This window comes from Macaca mulatta, chromosome 2 (genome assembly GCF_049350105.2).
Source record: "Macaca mulatta isolate MMU2019108-1 chromosome 2, T2T-MMU8v2.0, whole genome shotgun sequence".
Taxonomy (NCBI): Eukaryota; Metazoa; Chordata; class Mammalia; order Primates; family Cercopithecidae; genus Macaca; species Macaca mulatta.
In genome coordinates this window covers 109,889,867-109,912,597 of record NC_133407.1, presented here as the reverse complement: position 1 = coordinate 109,912,597, position 22,731 = coordinate 109,889,867, and the positions used below count along the sequence as shown (strand labels likewise).

The window sequence follows — 22,731 nt, the reverse complement described above, 5'->3', positions numbered from 1 at the left end:
GCCCCAAGCATGGGCTCAGAACAGTCCCTTTGCGACTTTGTATCCTTGGCCTTGCAGTCACCTTTCTACAGCTCTCTTGAGCCAGAAAACAGAGCCCTTGTGCAGCCCACCTGCTCCGAAGACCCCCTGCCTGCGCTTGTATTTCGACTTTCTTCGTAAGCCTCCATATTACCTGCACGCAGCTGCCTGCGGCCCTGAGGGTCACATGCCAACCTGCCACGCCTTCTGCAAGTGGCTGTGTGGTCCACACACTCTGAAGGCCATCTGTCCCTTCTAACACCTGGACTTCCATCGCATGCCCATGCCACCAGTTGCTGATTAGCTGTTTCTACCTGCACTTGAGGGGGTCGTCTATTAGTTGCCCAGCAACTCCAGACTAGCCTGCCCAAACCGGAGGACTTACCTGCTATCTGATGGGCTGAACCCCTTCCAAGTTGGCCCTTCCTTGGATACACTCCCTCAGCCCTGGGGTATGAATGGAAAGACAGAAAAATATCAACACAGAAACAGAAGATATAAATAACTCATTGGAAATTTTAGAAATAAAATAGACAATAATTGAAATAAAATACTGGATAGGCTCACAAACATAATGGAGATGGCATAGGGAAGAGCCAGGAAACTTGAAGGTAGATTACTGAGTATTACCAATCTGAAAATAAAAGAGAAGAAAATATTTATCTAAAATGAACAAGCCCTCAAGAATCTATGGAACAATACTGAAAAGTCTAATATTTGTGTCATCAGAATTCCAGAAGGAGAGGAGAAATAGTGTAATGCAGAAAAAAAAATTCCAAGAAATAATGGCTGAAAATCCCCAAATTTGGCAAAAGATATAAATCAAGTGATTTAAAAAGCCAAACAAATCCAAATCAGGATAATCCCCCCAAAAATCCAGGCCCAGATATAATAATTAACCTGAAGAAACTCAAAGATGAAAAAATTTTGCCAGGTGCTGTGGCTCATGCCTGTCATCCCAGCATTTTGGGAGGTTGAGATGGGAGAATAACTTGTGCCCAGGAGTTTGAGGCCAGCCTGGGCGACATAGTGAGACCTCATTGCTGCAAAAAAAAAATTTTTCTAAGTTAGCCGCACATGGTGGTGCATCCCTGTGTTTCCAGCTACCTGAGAGGCTGAGAAGGGAGGATTGTTTGAGCCTAGGAGTTTGAGGCTGCAGTGAGTTGTGATGGTGTCACTGCACTCCAGCCTGGGTGACAGAGTGAGATCTTGTCTCTGGAGGGGGAAAGAGAGAGAGAAAAAAAAAAAGAAAGTAGCAAGAGAAAAATGATGCATCCCCTATAGGAAAGTATGATTCAAATTATTTCAGATTTCTAATCAGAAACTATGGATGCCAGAAGAAAGTGGCACAACATTCTAAAGGTGCTGATTAATAGAAAAGAAAAGATTGCTTTCAAATTCTATATCCAGCAAAAATAATATTTATGAATGGAGGTAAGAAAAAGACATCCTCAGTTGAAGGAAAACAAAATATGTCAGCATATTTTCTCAAATAATTGTTAAGGCAAGTTTTTAGATAGAAGGGAAATGATAACAGAGGTAAACTTGAACAGCAGGAAGGAAGGAACATCAACATATAAATACCAAGATAAATATAATGGACTAGTTTTTTCCTCATGAGTTCTTTAAATTTGATGATTGGCAGCCAAAAATATAACACTGATTGACATAATACGTAAGACAACTGCAACATAAAGGTGAGAATGTTGGAGGACCTATATGGTGGTAAGATTTTTACATCTCACTTGAAGTGGTAAAATACTGTTTCTAAGTGGACTATGAAAAAGTAAGTATGTATAATAATACTTAGGGCAACCATAAAACAAGAGAAAAAACTACCCAAAGAGACATAGTAAAATATATAATAGAGAAAATAAAATGGAATACTAAAAAATGTTCAGAGAAAAGAAGGCAGGAAAGTGTAAAAGAGGAAAACAAAAGAGGGATCAAATAGAAAAAAAGTAATAAAATGACAGATTTAAATCCAGACATACAAGTAATTATATTAAATATAAATGGCATACATACATCAATTAAAAGACAGAGATAGTAAGAATTGGTTAAATAAATGATCCAGCAATAGTCTGTCTACAAAAATCTCACATCAACTATAAGCATATAGTTAGGTTAATACAAAATGATGGAATTAAGAAAGTGAAAAGCAACTCACAAAACGGAAGAAATTTTTTGCAAATTATATACCTGGTAAGGGACCTGTATCTGGAATATATAAAGTACTACTGCAACTTAACAATAAATAAAAAGACCAATTAACCCAATTAAAAAAGGGGAAAGGATCTGAATAGACATTTCTCCAAAGAAGATATGTAAATGCCTAATAAGCATATGAAAATATGCTCAACATCATTAGTCATCAGGAAAATGCAAATCAAAGCAACAAGATACCTCTTCACAACTACTAGGATGGCTATAATAAAAAAAGACAGATAATAATAAGTGTTGGTGAGGATGTGGAGAGAGAGGAATCTTCATACACTGCTGGTGGGAATGTAAAATGATGTAGCTGCTTTGGAAAACAGTCTGACAGTTCACAGAAAGGTTAACTATAGAGTTATCATGTAACCTAACAATTCTCCTCTATATTTACCCAAGATAAGACAACAAATATAACACAAAAACTTGTGCATCATTTTAACTTTTGTCAAAAATCTCCTTTAGGTAAAACAATTTTTTTTTTTTTTTAGATGGAGTCTCACTCTGTCTCCCAGGCTGGAGTGCACTGGCACGAAGTCTGCTCACTGCAACCTCTGCCTCCCAGGTTCAAGTGATTCTTCTGCCTCAGCCTTCCGAGTAGCTGGGACTATAGGTGCGCACCACCACACCCAGCTAATTTTTGTAATTTTTAGTAGAGATGGGGTTTCACCATATTGGCCAGGGTGGTCTTGAACTCCTGACCTCATGATCCATCCACCTCTGCCTCCCAAAGTACTGGGATTACAGGTGTGAACCACCGTGCCTGACCTCCTTTAGGTAAAACAATTCTAAAGGAGACAAAGGCAGTCTCAGGCTGGGCAGAGTGTCTCATGCCTGTAATCCCAGCACTTTGGGAGGCCTGGGTGGGTGGATTGCTTAAGCCCAGGAGTTTGAGACCAGTCTGGGCAACATAGTGGGACCACCATCTCTATAAAAATGCAAAAATTATCTGGGCGTAGTGGCACATGTCTATAGTCCCAGCTACTCGGGAGGTGGAGGTAGGAGGAATGCTTGAGCCTGGGGGGTTGAGGCTGCAGGGAACCGTGATGGTGTCACTGCATTCTAGCCTGGGCAACAGAGTGAGACCCTGTCTCAGGAAAAACGAAACAAACAAACAAACAAACAACAAACAAGGCAGTCTCAGACATCAGAAATCAAAGGAAAGAAGGGAATAAATTAGGTCTGCATTGTCAGCTCTTTAGAGTAAAATTATGCACGTTCATATGTTCAGCTGCACTTATAAGCCAGTTCTCCCACTCCTATTGGCAAGCCATTTATAGAGAGCACACTCTTGAGTCAGAAGATTAAATATTTTGGCCAGGCATGGTGGCTCATGCCTGTGATCCCAACACTTTGGGAGGCTGAAGCAGGAGGATCACTTGAGCCCAGGAGTTCAAGACCAGCCTGGGTAACGTAGTGAGGCCCCGCTTCTATAAAAAATTAAAAAATTAGCCAAGTGTGGTGACACACGACTGTGGTTCCAGCTACTTGGGAGGTTAAGATGGGAGGCTCACCTGAGCCCACAAGGTTGAGGCCGCAATGAGCAGTGATTGCACCTGGATCACTGCCCTCCAGCCTAGGGAACAGGTAATACCCTGTCCGAAAAAAAAAAAAGAAAAAGAAAAAGGAAAAGAAGATTAAATATTTGGCTTCATATCCGTGACTGCTATTTAGAAGTGTCTGAAATTAGAGGAGAATGTAGTCACCAACCCTACTATTTAGCAACTGACAATCTGTGTTTGTGCAAACCAGGACATGGATTTAGCAAGATTTTGCTGCTGCAGTTAGGGAATTTCAAAACAATATCTAGAAAGTTACTTTACTTAGATAAGGGACATAAGTATAACTTAGTGGAATGGACACTGAAACGTACTTTTCTGAGCTGATAATTTTTTTTGCAATGATCAAATTACTTAAAACAAAAAGTAAATATAAAGTAGGAAAATAAAAAAGAAGAGAGCTCATTTAGTGTCCTGGGAGCGAAGCAATATCTTTTATTTACTCATTCATTCATTCACTCACTCATGCATTCCACAATTATTTATGGAGGGCCTACCATGTGCAAGGCTCTACACTAGGTGCCAGGGAAATAGATATAAAATTTTGCAGGGCCTTTCATGTTTCATTTGGTGAAACTGAAAGTAGAGACTAAATCATCTCTAAAGTCCCACTGAGATGTGATGGCCAAAATGTACCCAAGTCTGACTTCCCTTGCTCTTGGAAAACCAGGTAAACAGAGATCAACAGTTTGTGAAGGTTCAATCTGCAGGGAAATCTCAGAAGACATGTCTCCAGGCTGTGTGGTCAGTCTTAGGTAGCAGAGTGCTCAGTGGGGCTCAGTGCCATTTTTTTTTTTAACTTAATGGTGGCTGGCCTGTGGCCTCAGATGATGAGGGCTGGGGATATTGGGGAGGAGAGGCAGAGACTGGTGGTCATAGAGACTACCCTGGAGAAGAGACATGAGTTAGGTCAGCTGGACTGAGGAAAGAAGGCAGGAGGAAGATGGAAAAGGCAGTCCCAGAAGGGAAGAACTGAGGTGATGGGTTACAGAAGGAAGTCGCTGTTACATGCCTCATGTCCTACACTTACAGGAAGGAAAGAACACTCAAATATATTTAGAATAAATTTCTACCAACAAAAGGGGACTTTTAGAAAAGCAATTGTAACACTGCCTATGCGAGATTTGTCTTTTGTTTTTAATTTAAATACAAGTAAGAAGTTATATTCCATTCTACTTGAGAGAGGAGAGAGGATGTGTATGCATGCCTGCGTGCATGTGTGTGTGCACGCGCCTGTGCCTTGTGGTTGATTCATCTAACTTATCCTTGATTATGTAACAACCTACTGAGACTATTAGGTACATATACTAGTGAATTCAGTAGGATGTGGAACCATGAAGTTTCAGGAATCCCCAGGGGTCTTTGGGAGCCCAGAGTCTATCTGAGGGTTAGGGAGACAAGTGTGACCATCTAGAGAAGGTGACCCTAGGGTGAGTGTTGAACTATGACTTACTTACACAAGGTACTGTCAAACCTTAAGAACATTAGCAAACTGTCATCCTCCCAGCCTGGGGAATAGAGCAAGACCCTGTCTCTACAAAAAATTTAAAAATTAGTTGGGTGTGATGGTGTGAGCCTGTAGTCCCAGCTGCTTGGGAGGCTGAGGCAGGAAGATTGCTTGAGCCCAGGAGGTTGAGGCTGCAGTTGGAGCTATGATTGTGCCACTGCATTCCAGCCTGGGCAACAGAGTGAGACTCTGTCTCAATAAAAACAAAACAAAACAAAACCAAACCCAACCAGCCAAACAAGCCAAAACCAACCAACCAACCAACCAAACAAGCAAAAGAACAAAGCAAACTGTCATCCTTGAAGTAGTAAGGCATATCATCATTTCTTAAGCCAGGTGATTCATTCATATTTCATTTTAAAGTTTATGTTAAAACTGTTTTCTGTTTGTGTATCAAGCTGACATATCTATTTTTTTTTAAATAGGTAATTTCATGCTCCCAAAATGGGACATAAAGTGGTTGTCTTCGACATTTCTGTCGTCAGAGCCTTGTGGGAAACTCGTGTGAAGAAGCACAAAGCTTGGCAGAAGAAGGAGGCGGAAAGGCTTGAGAAGAGTGCCTTGGAGAAGTATGTGTTTTCTCAACCTAGTCTTGTAGCTTGTTTGGTGAATAAGGATTTGGACAGGCAGCAGTTGCGTTGTGAAGGAGGATGCTTTTCTTCTGGGATTTCTCACTGTTGCTAACATTTTCCTCATTAAACTTCAGAGCCTTACACTGTTGCTCAGTACAAATATGCAGTTCCTATGATAGCAACACCCCTGGTTATAAGGACCTACCTACCACCCAGGCACCGTGCTAGGCATGAGGAAGACAGAGATGACATGATAAATCCCCCTACAGTAAATGCTGTAGCAGGCTGCCTAGCTAGAGTTCACTGAGCTAACTCACCAGGCTGTCTGGCGCTCTGGAGACCATCTGACTGCCGTCTGGGGCAGCTTGGGGCTACTCTGTTGTGCACTTCAGCCCTTCCCCGTTGAGCTGAATTCTAGGTAAGATTCATTGTGTTGGTGTCATTTTTACTGGGATGAAATGGTGTCATTTGCCTGTCATATACGGTCATGAAATATGAGTAAGAGAGAGTTATGTATATGAACACCAAGTTGAGTGCTTTGGAAAATTTACAAAGTAGAAAGGTTGCAGGTGGCTTTGCATGTGTCTGCAATTTTTATTCCCTGTGGAGAAACCAGAACTGGAACTCATGGATGATGCATTAGGGGTGCTGTTTATATAAAATAGACACAATGGGATTCTGATTGGCAGACCCATTCTCAAAGAAAGTCCCAACCCTACATCAAGTTGGCCAATGATGGTATATTTGCACACTTTAAGTTAAAAACAAGATGTGTAGGGGCCGGGCGCGGTGGCTCATGCCTGTAATCCCAGCACTTTGGGAGGCCGAGGCGGGTGGATCACGAGGTCAGGAGATTGAGACCATCCTGGCTAACATGGTGAAACCCCATCTCTACTAAAAATACAAAAAATTAGCCAGGCATGGTGGCGGGCGCCTGTAGTCCCAGCTACTTGGGAGGCTGAGGCAGGAAGGCAGGATAATAACATGAACCCGGGAGGCAGAGGTTGCAGTGAGCTGAGATCAAGCCACTGCACTCCAGCCTGGGTGACAGAGCAGGACTCCGTCTCAAAAAAAAAAAAAAAATATTCGTAAGGTGCAAATGTATCTACATTCTTGGTTCTCCACTTTTATTAGCTTTTTGGATTAAACAAATACCTATTCTGATCATGCTTGATAATTAAGCTGCTACTGTATTCATCACAGTGGTTTCAGGTGGTTACCACCATCCCTAATTTGCAGAGGAGGAAACTGGGACTTAGGTAAGTTGCTCAAGTTCACACACATGGTAAGCGGAAGATGTGGCCAAGCCCTTGCCTCTATGTAATGCTGTAATCACAGGTAGTTAGAACATCTTTTCTCTTGCCACTAATCTGAGATTGTCCAATATGAAGTAAAGGATTGCTTGAGGCCGGGCGCGGTGGCTCAAGCCTGTAATCCCAGCACTTTGGGAGGTTGAGACGGGTGGATCACGAGGTCAGGAGATCGAGACCATCCTGGCTAACACGGTGAAACCCCATCTCTACTAAAAAATACAAAAAACTAGCCGGGCGAGGTGGCGGGCGCCTGTAGTCCCAGCTACTCAGGAGGCTGAGGCAGGAGAATGGCGTAAACCTGGGAGGTGGAGCTTGCAGTGAGCTGAGATCCGGCCACCGCACCCCAGCCTGGGCAACAGAGCAAGACTCCGTCTCAAAAAAAAAAAAAAAAAAAGGATTGCTTGAGGAGTTTGAGACTAGACTGGGCAACATAGTGAGACTCTGTCTTTACAAACAAACAACAAAAAAGAATTAGAACCCTTAAACCAGAAAGCCCACATGGCAATGCATCCAAGAGACCTACACTCACATAAATCATACAAGGTCCCAGAGCCCAAAATAGCCCTGAGCCCTGCTTTGATTTCTTCCACACACCTAGCATCTGGGGTCACTCTAGACAGAACAAGCTTGCTGCACGGAGGCCCACGCCCTTGGCAGTGGGGAGGGGAGTTAGGGAACACCTGTAGCTGATGCCACTTACTGAGGTTCTTGGAAGAGGAGCCACCTGCAGACACCTGGGGTCTGCAAACTGTGTTCTCTCATCCGCTTTGGAGTGGGATCTGCCCCTTCATCCCTGTCTTTTGTTGTGGTGTTAACAGCTTCATGCATCTCATGTACATAGGTTTGAGCTTGACTTGGGCTCGGTGTCACTGAGCTTGTGCAGTATCTCATCTTAATCTAAGATGGAAAACTTCTTGGGTATTTGTTTGGCTTTTCTAGCCCAAGATAAGAAAAACAGTCACCAAGTTGGCTGGGCAGATAAGGAGGAATGTGAGGTAGGGCTGGGGAGGAATGTGCATGTTTAAGAGAGGAACTTAGTTTCTCAGGCTCCTCAGAAATGGGGGTAAGTAAATTTGCTGTCTTTACAGGTGTTTTTGAGCTTCCATAATATAATTCATACTGTGATCATTAGTACTATTTGAGGGTTAACTTTTCGTTTCTCAGGATCTGTTTACTGTGCAGAGGAGGAAATAATATGTTGAAAAATTAATGCCTGCCTGATTATAAAAGGCAACTATTTGGTTAATTTAAATTTACTGAAACAAATAAAACCTTCCAGCTTGTTCTGTTACCTCACTTTAGAGTATCTCATCCTGTAATGCTGTAGTTGTTCCATGAAGTATATACTGACACTTAAAAATTATAAGTAGAGATAAAATATGAAATATCACTCTCTCCGAATGAAACTGGATCATTTAGAGCAGAGGTTCCCAAGCCCCGGGCTGGCCTGTTAGGAACTGGGCCGCACAGCAGGACCGCCCGAGCTCCGCCTCCTGTCAGATCAGTGGCAGCGTTAGATTCTCATAGGAGCACAAACCCTTTTGTGAATTGTGCATACGAGGGATCTAGGTTGCCCACTGCTTATGAGAATCTAATGCCTGATGATCTGAGGTGGAGCAGTTTTATCCCGAAACCATCCCCCAACCCCTCATCCGTGGAAAAATTGTCTTCCATGAAACTGGTCCCTGGTGCCAAAAAGTTGAGGACCGCTGATTTAGAGGGAGAAATTAAAGAGTTATTGTTAGGCTCTAAGTGAAGATTTTCTTCTCCATTGAGGCTGTTTGCCGTCTGGGCTTAAGGAAAAGGTATTTTATTTTCACATTTATTGATTTAATTAGTAGAACTCTAATGGCATTTTTTTGGGGTATGTTTATTGAATATTTGGCATTCTACTAAAACTGAGTTGAGAGGAAGATTTCACGTTCAATTATACGGGTGATAGAGTGAAAAGACAATGAATTTTATTCATTTTAATTACTCTCAAGGAAGAGAATGGAATTAAAAAAATAGTTTATATTTCCTTCACTTTCCTATCATTAGGTTTCAAAGGGAATAAGACATAAAATATTTAAGAAAGAAAATAAGACATAAAATAAGACAAAAATACTTAAGAAAGAAATAAAAAATAGATTTGGTATATAATTATTTTTAATGGGGTACATCTAATTTTCTTTTTTCTCCATTTTATATTGGCTGTACCAAAATATGTGAAATATTTATAACAATTTGTAATATGTGCTATAGGAATACTATATTACATAGGGATGAACTGGTATCATCTCATTATATTGCTAGGATCTGCCCTTAGGTTCAGTCTAAGAAATGAGGAAAGAAAAGTTAGAGACATTAATCTGAAAAGTGCCCACTGAATACAAGAACTTGCAGTGACTGTGCTGTTGGTTTTAAAAATTTTGGAGCGATTGCTTCTAACAGAAGTTCCAGCAGCATGTCTTTGAACTAGAGTCTGCCCCTTGTCCTGACTGCTACAGTAAGATCTAAATCTACAGGTAGATATTTAAAATTCATTTTTATCATATAGTTATAAAACTAAATCCCACGGAAAAGCTAATAAGGAAAAGCAACAATTCCAAGCCCCTACAACATCTCCCAGAGGAGCCCACTTCTCTTTCAGCACTTTCTTCTGCTTTTAAATTCGTATCCCTTCATGTGCTCACACACACACACACACACACACACACACACACACACACACACACACACATATATTTTAATTTTTTTGAGACAAGTCTCTTCCTGTTGCCCAGGCTGGAGTGCAATGGTGTGATCATAGCTCACTGCAGTCTTGACCTCCAGGGCCTAAGCAGTCCTCCTAGCTCAGCCTCCTGAGTAGCTGGGACTAGAGGCATGTGCCACCAGTCCCGCTTTTTTTTTTTTCTTGTGATTTTTTGTAGAGACAGGGGTCTCACTTTGTTTCCCAGGCTGGTCTCAAACTTTGGCCTCAAGTGTTCCTCCCACCTGAGCCACCTTACCCGGCAATATTTTTAAATCTATCACTTTCGTTACATTACTTATAGACTTCATATGTAGATCCTGAAGCCCCGACTCATTGATTGCTGGGTACTTTTCCCTGACGCAGCTCACTGGGACTGAGACCTATAGAGCTGTGCCAGCCAGTGCTGTCAGCAAAATGCTTTTTTTCAAATGTTCCAGCTTCCCTCAGCTGAATGGCAAGCATGAAACTCCAGCAATATCTGAAATGGTTTCTTAAAAGCAAAACATCTGATTAAGAAGGTGACATTTGCATGTAGACCTGGGGAGCCAGCCTTGCAGAAATCTAAGAACAAGGGTTCCAGGCAGGCAGAACAGCAAATGCAAATGCCCTGAGGCAAGCGTTTTCCCGGATATTCAATGAAGAGCAAGGAGACCAGTGCGACTGCGCCAGAAGATCAAGTGAGGGCAGAGGGGATGAGGTCAGAGCCACAAGGGGAGGGACACAGGTCTGTAGGGCCTTGTAGATCATGCTGTGTGAGAAGAGAAGCCAGTAAGAGGTGTGTGTGGGCAGAGGCATGATGTGATTGACTTTGTAAGAGGCTCACTCAAGCTGCTGGGTGAGTTTGGACCACAGGGAGGCAGGGGTGGTGACAGTAAGCAGAAGATGGTGGCTTGGACCAGCGTGGAAGCAGTGAAGATGATGAGGAGTGGATGGATTCTGATAAAACTGGCCATATTTGTTGATGGATTTGATATGTGGTATGAAGGAAAGCATGGAGTCAAAGATGACCCTGAGATTTTTGGCCAGAGCTGCTGGAAGCCTTTTACTGAGTTTTGGGGTCGAAGATCAGGAGTTTGTGCTGATCAAAAGTTTGTCACTGGGATCACACGTTAACTTTGAGATGCCTTTTAGGCATCCAGGTGGAGATGTTGGAGAGGCAGTTTGATACAGGAGGCTGGATTCAATGAGAAAGTCTTGGCTGGAGATATACATGTGAGCATGGTCAGTATATAGATGTATTTAAAGCCACAAGCTGGAAGGTATCTAAAGAACGAGTGCAGACAGGGAAGAGGCCCAAGGGTTGGGTGTTGGGCACTTGGAAATCCAGAGGCTGAGAAGATGAGGAGGAAGCAGCACAGTGTCTAGAGAGGTAGGAGGGTAACCAGCAGAGTGAGGCATCCTGGAAGCCAAGTGCCAAAAAGCCTTCGAGGAGGAGGAAGTGATTGGCTGTGTCAAATGCTACAGATGGATCAGATAAGATGAGGACTGGGATTTGCCCACTGGGTTAGCAAAGTGGTGGTCATTGATGACCTTGATGAGAGGCTTGTTTCAAAAGACAAGTGAGGGTGACTGAAGTGGATTCAACAGAGAATGAGGGAGAAGAGAATTGTAGCTATGAGCAAGGACAACTCTTTCATGGAGTTTTGCTATAAAGTGGAGCAGAGACACAGGCCCATGGGAGACATGGGGTGGGGTTAAGGATGGGAGAAATAACTGCATATTTGTGCACTGAAGAGAAGGATGCACAAGCGGAAATACTGATGAGGGAGAACTTCTGTGGTAATGCCCTTGAATCAATGGGAGGCTGGCCCTTGTGATCATGGGCAGGGTTTGGCTGTCGGTAGGATCTTGGAGTGTTCTTCCAGGGGAACAGAAAGGAAGGCAGAGGCTATGGGAACAGATGCAAATAGGTGGTGTAGATGCCCAGGGAGTTTGTGGAAATTCTGTTGTCTTTCATCTCTTTTCTCTGGGAACCAGGAAGTTCACATCATGAGTTGAGAATGAGGATGGGGTGGGTGGTAATGGAGTTTTGACTGAAAGGGAGAAAATGTGAAACAGTCATCTGGGGCTTGGGAAGAGGAATAGTCTTGGGAGGTATGGTATGACTCCTGGGCAACAGTGAGGGGCCCCTGAGTTAGTGGTTATCCATTCAAAGCCAGACCAGTGTGCAAGGTTGTGAGTTTTCCTTCATCTCATTTACTGTGTGGGGGCAGGTGTAGAGCAGGGAGATAATGGATACAAACTAAACTGTGATTTGTTCAAGTGACGGCAAGAGAGGGGCAAGGGAGTTAAGGATGGATGCCAGGAGATGATTACAATGGGAGCCATGAAATATATTTTTATAAAAGGCCTATTGAAGGGTAATTGATGTCCAATGAATGATTCACATTTAAAGTGTACAATCTGAAAAATTTTGACATATGTATTCCCCCATAAAACTGTCAATGATCATATTCATCACTTTTTTTTTTTTTTTGAGATGGAGTCTTGCTCTGTCTCCCAGGCTGGAGTGCTGTGGCTGGATCTCAGCTCACTGCAAGCTCCGCCTCCCAGGTTTACGCCTTTCTCCTGCCTCAGCCTCCCAAGTAGCTGGGACTATAGGCGCCCGCCACCTCGCCCGGCTAGTTTTTTGTATTTTTTTTTTAGTAGAGACGGGGTTTCACCGTGTTAGCCAGGATGGTCTCGATCTCCTGACCTCGTGATCCACCCATCTCAGCCTCCCAAAGTGCTGGGATTACAGGCTTGAGCCACCGCGCCCGGCCCATATTCATCACTTTAAAAGTGATTCCAACCCAGGTTTGTTCTGCCTGTGCACAGTAAGCCAATAACTGGGACAACAGGTTTTGCAAAAGAGAAAAGATTTTCCTCACAAGTCTGCTAAGCAAGGAGACAGGAGAACAAATCTCAAATCCATCTCCCTAAAAGTAGGGCTTGGGGATATTCATGGGATAGAAAGTGGGGTAGTCTAAAGTATGGTGAAATGTGATTGGTGGGTAGAAAAGGTGAGGTAATCAGGGTTTACAGAAGCATAATCAGGCCACGTGACTCTTCACCGGATATGTGTTCAGAGAATGGCAGTGTTAGCATGATCTGAGGTTGGAGTTTTTGGCCCTCTGATGTCAAAGGTCAATCTTTTGGCACCCCTGCAAGCCTTGCAAGCTGAGTCGAGGGGTCAGTGGTTTGGACTGGACAGGGGCTGCCCCTGAAAAACAGCTTGAGTAACCATTGCCATGGCGATCCATGCCTCAGAGATGTTATCTGTAAGGAAGCTAGTGAGAGTTTAGCATATTGTTTGGCTACGTGACTTTTAGCTATATAGTTTAGGATCTACCAGAAGTAAGTGATTAGATGCAAACAAGGCAGGTTAAGTCTGGCGGGCTTAAATCAGGTGAGCCCTTGGTTTCCAAAGTTTCTTCTTCACTCTTTGTAATTCTTTCCTGTCATCCCCCAGCCCCATTCCCCAACTCCATCTCCAGGCAATCACTACTTTCTATCACTATATTCTGCATTTATTGGAGTTTCATATGTATATTTGTTTTTGAGAAGGGATTTCACTCTGTCACCCTGACTGGAGTGCAGTGATGTGATCTTGGCTTACTGTAGCCTCAACCTCCCTGGCTCAAGTTATCCTCCCACCACAGCCTCCCAAGTAACTGGGACTGCTGGTTATGGAAGATCCATGCCACTATGCTTGGCTAATTAAACATTTTTTTTTTTTCTAGAGATGGAGTCTCACTATGTTGCTCAGGCTGGTCTTGAATTCCTGGGCTCAAACTGTCCTCCTTCCTTGGCCTCCCAAAGTTGCTGGGATTATAGGCATAAGCCACAATGCCCAGCCATATATTCTTCTTTTTCTGGTTTCTTTCATGTTTAGATTCACTCATGTAGCATGTATCTGTGGTTCATTTCTCTATTGCTGAGTAGTAAGAAACTACATTTTTTCATTCATTCACCTGTGAATGTGCATTTGGGTTGTTTTCAGTTTGGAGCTATAAAACTGATGTGAACACATACATTGGTCTTTGTATGGACATGTGCTTTCTTTTCTCTTGTGTGAGTACCTAGGAGTGGAATGTGTGGATCATCCAGTAACAGTACCTTTATAAAAGCCATTGGAACATAGAGGGTTGATGACTGGGAGGGTCCAGCTGTGTCCAAACTGCCCTCCCCTCATGGCTACCCTTTCCGCCACATACAGCACACCCAAGGAATGAGTCTGCTCCTCTCCCCTAATTACTGACGTTTAACCACCAGGCCCTAGCCCTGCTGCTAATCTTTTTTTTTTTTTTGAGATGGAGTCTCGCTTTGTCACCCAGGCTGGAGTGCAGTGGCGCGATCTTGGCTCACTGCAAGCTCTGCCTCCCGGGTTCACGCCATTCTCCTGGCTCAGCCTCCGAGTAGCTGGGACTACAGGCGCCGCCACCATGCCCGGCTAATTTTTTGTATTTTTAGTAGAGACAGGGTTTCACCGTGTTAGCCAGGATGGTCTCGATCTCCTGACCTCGTGATGCACCCGCCTCGGCCTCCCAAAGTGCTGGGATTACAGGCGTGAGCCACTGCGCCCGGCAATCTTTTGTGACCCTCCTAACTTGATTGGGTGAAAGACTCAGTGGATGAAGCACTGACGAGAATCTTTACAGGCAGCTGACTTCCTTTCTAAGGGTCCTCCCAGCTTTGATTCAGGGCTGTCTTTGGGAGCTTCTAGCTCTGTGTCTTCTGCTTGCCTTCTTGGTGGCTTTGATCCTCTCGTTTCCCTCCTCACGCATTCTACTCTTGGTATTTGCACATCACATTTAGTCAAGAGTGGGAAATTGTGATCATATGAACAAAGAACTAATGCTGAGTGCCCAGTGGGTAAAACTAAAATCAGACAGTATTGAAAGCAAATGGAACTACGTAGATGAAAGGTGGACACAACTTAATGAGCCCTGAAAATCCCAAGACAAGAAGGGCCCAGGGAAAGAGGTTGGGCTGTCTCTCCCCATGTCTCAGTGTCCCTGCTGACCTTCTGACCCTAACTGGTATTAAAGGATAATTTGCAAAAAAGGTGAAACCATGATTCTGTAGCAGATATAAAAGGAACATCCATTAAACACTTTATTTTTCTCATTATTTATAAGAGGGAAACTGTAAAATGTTACAACAAGCTCAAAGGAGAATCCAAAGGACAGACATTGAGAGACTAGGAATATTGAATACATTTGAAAATGAAGCAGCTGGGCACAGTGGCTCACACCTGTAATCCCAGCACTTTGGGAGGCCGAGGTGGGTGGATCACCTTAGGTCAGGAGTTCGAGACAAGCCTGGCCAACAGTGAGAAACCCTGTCTCTACTAAAAATGCAAAAATTAGCTGGGTGTGGTGGCAGGCGCCTGTAATCCCAGCTACTTGGGAGGCTGAGGCAGGAGAATTGCTTGAACCCGGGAGGCGGAGGTTGCAGTGAGCTGAGACTGCACCATTGCACTCCAGCCTGGGTGACAGAGCAAAACTCTGTCTCAAAAAAAACAAACAAAAAAAAAGGGGAGCAAATTGGTGTTGTTGGGGGTGGGAGAGGGTTGTCCCTCCACTGGGTAAAATTTATGTGTGTTTATGGATAAGAATTATGTGTATGGCTTTTCATTTTCTACAAGTTAACTTTACTTTCTACAGAGTTATAAAATAGCTTAGTCAAAGTCAAAGGTACATTCCTATAGAATCGGAGAATCCCCTGGAGGCTCTGGTATTCCAGGAAAAGGCTATCCAGCTGTGTTTTGCTTCTTTCAAAGTCTGAAATTTCTCCTTACACTTGACAGTACCTGGTGGTCCAGACCGGGACTTCCTGCATGCCCAGTCCTGGAAGATGGTCTTGTCCCAGGGGCAGTAAACCTTCAGACCCCTCCTAACCACTCCAATGGCAGGCTTGCCTGTGCCCGACAGTGCCACCCTACAGCCTGACTGAGACTCTGAACCACCCTTCCTTCAGATAACAGCAGAGAGTTTCCACACTACGATTGTTCCCTGACCATGGGGCTTATCTCATACTTATTTAGTGTATATACTGCCTTGGGCCATGTGGAGACCAAGTCTGCATCTGCAGCTTGTTTCTAAAGTAGTGCCCGGAAGACCTGAATCCTGACTGCCACCAGGTTCCCAGTTGGGCTGAGTAGGGTCTGGAACGCTTTTCTGAGTGTGGAATGCATCTAAGCCCCTATCAAATGTGGGCTACCTTATTTTGAGTCAGACAACATCTGTGTTTGATGGTTTTGAAGGAAAACCACAAAACATCTGTTTTGCATCACATAGAATATGTTAAAGGCCTCAAACAGAAAACAAATTCCTAAATGAAGAAAGGCCCACCAGGTGCAGAGCCCTGTTCTGACAGCTGTGTGGGCATCTGAAGGGCTGTGAGACATGCCAGCTGTCATCATGGAGCTTAGCATCCAGCTGGGGGATAAGTTATGGATGTGGAAAGCTCTAAAAGATAGGTCAGAAAATTAGTGACACATGGGTGGTGAGGTTTGGTGTGGATGCTGAGTCCTCAGCCAGCTGCAGTGTCTGAGTGGACCTCAGGTCCATCTACTGGCGTGAAATTCCCCAAGGTGACTGATAGTGACATTCCAAAGTCAGGTGTTTTATACACTGGAGTTCCTCTGCATTTCTATTCAAATACCCTTGAAAGATAGGTGAATCCCTGTGGCCCTGCACTTTTTTAAAACTGAGGTTGGCGTGATATAATTTCAAAGGAAATGATAATTAAACGCATAGCCAGAAATTCCATCTAACCCATCTTCTCTACTTTTTAAGTTAAAGTTACTAATATTTCACAAAAGGGTTTAGGGTTTCCCCTGCACCCCCACAGCAGGGAGGAAAGAGGAAGGGAGTGCTTACGTAGGCCTGTGAATGATAAGGAGAGCACCCATGCCCAGGTGGCTGACTCACTTCTCTAGGCAGTGATGGCCAGTCCCCAGGAGAGTAACTGTGACCCCTGCTGCCTGTTTTAGGATAAAGGAGGAGTGGAACTTTGTGGCCGAATGCAGGAGGAAGGGCATCCCCCAGGCTGCGTACTGCAAGAATGGCTTCATAGACACCAGCGTGCGGCTTCTGGACAAGATTGAAAGGAACGCTCTCACAAGGCAGAGTTCACTTCCCAAGGACAGAGGCAAACGGAGCAGTGCGTTTGTGTTCGAACTTTCTGGGGAGCACTGGACGGTGAGTTGAGGCAGTTCTCGCCCAATGCAGTGCTGTGGTCGATGACTGCTGCTTGCCTGAGCCCAAGGATGAATGAATGAATGCTTTTGCCTTTAGAGGCGGTTCTTCTGTCCCTTCCTCAGGGAAACGCAGCGCAGTCCTGGAAGCAGTGATGGGACCCACTTGGATACCTCTGTGGCTGAGCAGCTGGGATGCCTGTGCCCGCTCCTGGACAGCACAATCTTTCAGGATGCATTCCTCTCCTGTCCCCTGCCCCAGTCTCTTAACATAATTCTTTGCCTTTAGAAAACATTAATTTAAGTGACAGCGCCTTTCATTCATCTAACACCCTGGCAGTGGGCAATTACTTACTTGCCAAAGTGCCGTAGGGCAGCAAAGGAATTCTGCAGATCCTTTTTCTGGTTTTCCTGTCCTGAGATTCTGAGGCCAGGGCAAAGACAATTCCATCTTTCTTTCCTCAGGCCCCATAATAACTTGGGCTATTGCCCATTTCATTGGGACAGAGTTCCCTAGGACCCTCCCTCCATCTCTTTCTATCCTGCCATTTTGTGTCTTTTTTTTTTTTTTTGTTCAAGAGTCTTGCTCTGTCACCCAGGCTGGAGTACAGTGGCGAGATCTCAGTTTCCCGAGTCGCTGGGACTACAGGTGCGCACCACCACGCCTGGCTAATTTTTGTATTTTTAGTAGAGACGGGATTTCACCATGTTGGCCAGGCTGGTCTCGAACTCCTGACCTCAGGTGATCTGCCTGCCTCGGCCTCCCAAAGTGCTGGGATTACAGGCAAGAGTCACTTTGCCTGGGCTTTGTTATTTTTTTTCTAGAGGAGGGGTTTTGCCAGGTTGCCCAGGCTGGTCTTGAATTCCTGAGCTTGAGCCTATTACCCTGCCATTTTGGGACTAAAAGGACTCGGTAGAGAGACTAAATATTTGGCATGACCTGGGGCTGTCTTTTATTAGCCATGTGATCCGAGGTGGTTTTTATCATTTGATAAAAATGCATATCACTTTTATGGGTTTTTATCATTCTTCTCAGCAAAATGCTGCTAATGCTTGACCTGACCGTATCTGAGGGCTATTGAGAGGATGAAGTGCATGAATATTCTGTGAAGTATGCAGTTCTCCAAAAACGCGACAGTTTATTGCTGTAAACCTCTTTGCTGTTCTTTCCCTTGCATCCCCATCATTGAGATCAGTAGGTAATGAGCTGCCTATTCCGAGGCACGAAGGGAGGCATGTCTGGGTTGTTAATTAAATATTGTTGGCCGGTAAACATGATCCTGGGTAAGCCACTTACCCTCATGGAGAACCTGCCATGAGCCCTCATGTTTCACAATCTATCTTTTGAAAATCATTGTAAAGTGTATTTATTTATTTATTTATTTATTTATTATTATTATTATTTTGAGATGGAGTCTCTCTCTGTCACCCAGGCTGGAGTGCAGTGGTGTGATCTCGGCTCACTGCAAGCTCCACCTCCCGGGGTTCACACCATTCACTTGCCTCAGCCTCCCAAGTAGCTGGGACCATAGGCACCCGCCACCACATCTGGCTAAATTTTTGTATTTTTTAGTAGAGACGGAGTTTCACTGTGTGAACCAGGATGGTCTCACTCTCCTGACCTCGTGATCCGCCCGCCTCGGCCTCCCAAAGTGCTGGGATTACAGGCATGAGCCACTGCGTCTGGCCTGTAAAGTGTGTTTAATGTGCCTGGTATGGTAAGGGGAATGGGAAGATGGTTAGGATTTAGCAGGCTCGGAGAGACCCCCATTGTGAACCAGGTGGATGGCGTCCTCCCCATACTCCATCCCCTAAGCTGTACTCTGTTGTGACTGAGTACGGGAGAGTCCAGGAAGACTCTGGGCCCACATATTCATTAGAGTGAATTTCAGTTACCGTTTTCCTCCCCCAGAGAGCTGGTGCTTCGGCCTCACCTCTGACTAAGGAGTGAAAAGCTGTGTGTGTTAAGGGATTTTGCAACCTCTTAGAGTCTCTGTGGCAGTGAGGGAGTTGTGGCCTCTAAAGTCACACCTGGCAGCCTGCCTGGCCCCTGCAAGAGGTCAGGAGGGAAGGAATGGGCTGTGGAGCTTCTGGGGCCTTAGGGACTAGGTAGAGAGAGATCTGCTAGGGCCCTTAGGGCTGGCTGAGGCTGTGTGGCCAGGTTGGGCTGGGGGCTGGGGCTCCTGTTTTGAGCCAGAAGCTCTCAGACCCCAGACCCTGCTCTTTTAGGGGAGGTCCTGAATTTTATTTTCCAACCCTTCAATAGGATTTGTCATTTTTACTACCACATGTTTAATTTCCCAGAGCTGTTTGCTGTTTGTTTTTTCAAAGGGATGAATTCTGTGAAGTGGCTTTATTTTTCCACTTTTACAGATATCTCTTAATCTTAGCTTTTAAAATGTTGTTCTGTTTTTATTTTGCAGGGTAATGGCTTTTCTGCTTTTCTTAGCTATCTTGGGATCAATCTTTTTTTTTTTTCTTTTCCTCTTTTATTTTTTGTTTGTTTTTTGAGACAGAGCCTTGCTTAGTCACTCCATCTGGAGTGCAGTGGCATGAGCATGGCTCACTGTAGCCTCTATCTCCTGAACTCAAGCGATCCTTCCACCTTAGCCTTCTCTGTAGCTGGAACCAACAGGTGCATGCCACCACACTCAGCTAATTTAAATTTTTTATTTTAAAGATGGAGTCTCACTTTGTTGTCCAGGCTGGTCTTGAACTCCGGGGCTCAAGTGATTGTCTTGCCTTAGCCTCCCAAAGTGCTGGATAGTTTTTTTGTGGGGATGGGGATGTTTTCTTGTTTCAGAGCTTCCTTTTTCTTTTAGGGTGTGTCTTTTTTTTTTTTTTTTTTTTGAGGCGGAGTCTTGCTGTGTCGGCCAGGCTGGAGTGTAGCGGCGTCTTCTCGGCTCACTGCAAGCTCCGCCTCCTGGGTTCATGCCATTCTCCTGCCTCAGCCTCCTGAGTAGCTGGGACTATAGGCACCCGCCACCTTGTCCGGCTAATTTTCTGTATTTTTAGTAGAGATGGGATTTCACCGTGTTAGCCAGGATGGTCTCGATCTCCTGACCTCGTGATCCACCCACCTCAGCCTCCTAAAGTGCTGGGATTACAAGCCTGAGCCACTGCGCCCGGCCAGGGTGTGTGTCTTTATCTTGCATGTTGGGACTTTTCTTGGAGGTCTGGAGACACTGGGTTGTCCAGAGCACTAACAAGCTGACCAGAAACTCTGAGTGTGTGTCGGGCACACTTCGCTTTTGAAGACGTTGCTGTAAAGTCCCCATCTCACTGGTGCCTCCCCTCTTCTATTCATGATTATTCATGAATGTTCATGAATGCACATTTGTGATTTGTCTGGAGCTATGAGAGTATACAGGGAAGGATCTTGTCAGTTCCTGGGACAGACAGAATCTCAGCATTCGTCACTCATCATCTGATTGCCACCTCCCCTGCCTCAGCGGTGCCTGAGGTACCCCAGTTCAGGGACTTTGTTGAACCTCCTCCAGTGAATAAGCCTCACTGTAATCGCCAGGTGGCATGGATGGGGGTCAAGGTTCTGGTCCTCAGACTTTGAACCTGATCTCTTTCTTTGGGCCCTGCCTTCAGCTCTCACTTCCAGGGATACCAGGCTCTTCTACTACCAACTCTCTGGTGGCTTCTGGTGAGAAGCCCCGGTTGTATCTCAGTTGTTTCTGCTGCTGGTCTAAGATTGAGCAGCTCTGGGAAGCCAGGTTACCATCTTCTAGCTGTCTGGTTATCCACATTTCACAGCTGATGTCTCCTTTCCTTTTCTCTTTGCCCTTCTACAAGGTTTATGGCACCTAAAAAGTTCCTATACTGTTGTCTTTAATGGAATTTTGGAGGAGAGCAAAAGTATATGCATACATTCAATCTGTCATTTTTACTCGATTCTTTTCATTTCTATTTAACATGATATCTTAATATTTTTCTTTCTTTCTTTCTTTTCTTTTTCGTTTGAGATGGAGTCTCGCTCTGTCGCCCAGGCTGGAGTGCAGCGGCGTCTTCTCGGCTCACTTCAAGCTCCGCGTCCCGAGTTCACACCATTCTCCTGCTTCAGCCTCCCGAGTAGCTGGGACTATAGGCGCCCGCCACCTCGCCCGGCTAATTTTTTGTATTTTTAGTAGAGATGGGATTTCACTGTGTTAGCCAGGATGGTCTCGATCTCCTGACCTCGTGATCCGCCCACCTCAGCCTCCCAAAGTGCTGGGATTATAGCCGTGAGCCACCGTGCCCGGCCTATCTTAATATCTTTCTTGTTAAAAATAGTCATGAACATAATTTTAGAAATGTAATAATCTTTCATGTGTGCCATAATTGAAAGAGTGGAATGAGATAGGTTATTTATGAGGCAGTTAGCACGTTGAAGTTTCAATGAAGAGATTGTGATTATGAGCCTGTGGTCAGCTCCCTGATGACCCAACTCATTTTGTCTCAGTTCCAGGAGGCAACCCTCTGGCATGGTGTGGGTTCCATTCAGATCAAGTGGTGTCGGGACAGTTTGCCAGGGCCACGTGAAGGGGGCGGGTGGTACCTAGGTAGTTGGCTGCAGAAGCAGTGGCACAGGGCCCTATGCTTGGTTTAATGCTGTGTGCTTACCATCTTGAACTTCTTAATTTTTAATAAGGTGCCCACATTTTCATTTTGCACTAGGCTCTGCAAATTCAGTAGGGGATCCTTACTGTAAGTGATTCACTTAAATGTCTTTGGGGTTTCAGCTTTCCTTTTCCAAAGGGGCTCACTTTGCCTATCAATTTTTTTTTTTTTAAGATGGAGTCTCACTGTGTTGCCCAGGCTGGAGTGCAGTGGTGCTATTTTGGCTCACTGCAACCTTCTCCTCCTGGGTTCAAGCGATTCTTCTGCCTCAGCCTCCCAAGTAGCTGGGATTACAAGTGCACGCCACCACACCCAGCTAATTTTTGTATTTTTAGTAGAGATGGGGTTTCACCATGTTGGCCAGGCTGGTCTCGAACTCTTGACTGCAGGTGATTCACCTGCCTCGGCCTCCCAAAGTGCTGGGATTACAGGCGTGAGCCACCATGCCCAGCCCACTTTGCCTATCTTATGGTACTGTTGCATGAGACAGTGCTAGAGTGAAAGCACTTTTGCAAGTTAACAGCTTAACCCACACGCAGGATGGCAATGGTTGTAAAGCACATTACAAGTACCAAGTACAAAAAGGAAGGATGGCTATGGACTCCATTACTCCCTCCACCTCCCCTTTAGCTGCCATGGAGTTTTCCACACCTCATCCCACCTCCACCCTGTGCTCCAGCCACTTTGCTGATGGTGCGTTGTGGCCAGCTTCTGAGGTCAGGGGACCTGTGTGTCTCATCTTTGCCCCACCCCTCAGTGCTGAGCACCCCTCGCCTGCAATGAGGGCTCGGTAACTCTCTGTGAATTAGATTTCTTCAGCTGGACAAATAGCCTCCCTAACATCTTTAAACGCTTCTTGCTTGACACCTTTACAGTTTTATCCCAGAACACTTGAGCTAGGGGAGGCCTTGGACACTGAGTTCATCAATGTCATTTCAGCAGTGGAGACCCAGGGAGGTGGCGCGACTGGAAAATGGCGGGGCCTCGGCCGGAACTCAGGTGTCCCAGCTGACTGTTTCTCAT

General features: G+C 44.9%; 1 protein-coding gene across 6 annotated transcripts in view; it reads left to right on the top strand.

Annotated features, from left to right (window-relative positions):
- LRRC2 (leucine rich repeat containing 2) overlaps positions 1-22,731 on the top strand; it is an 89,813-nt gene that overhangs the window by 8,734 nt on the left and 58,348 nt on the right. For 5 of the 6 annotated variants that reach the window (XR_013413836.1, XM_077992313.1, XM_077992314.1 and 2 more), the window contains exons 2-3: positions 5,724-5,867; positions 16,897-17,104. Coding sequence is in view for 4 of the 6 variants with exons in the window: in XM_077992313.1 (XP_077848439.1) it covers positions 5,743-5,867; positions 16,897-17,104 (333 nt within the window). In the remaining 2 variants the exon portion in view is untranslated. Of the gene's footprint in view, positions 1-5,723; positions 6,289-16,896; positions 17,105-22,731 lie in introns of all 6 variants that reach the window. The other variant, XM_077992316.1, reaches the window with a different exon arrangement.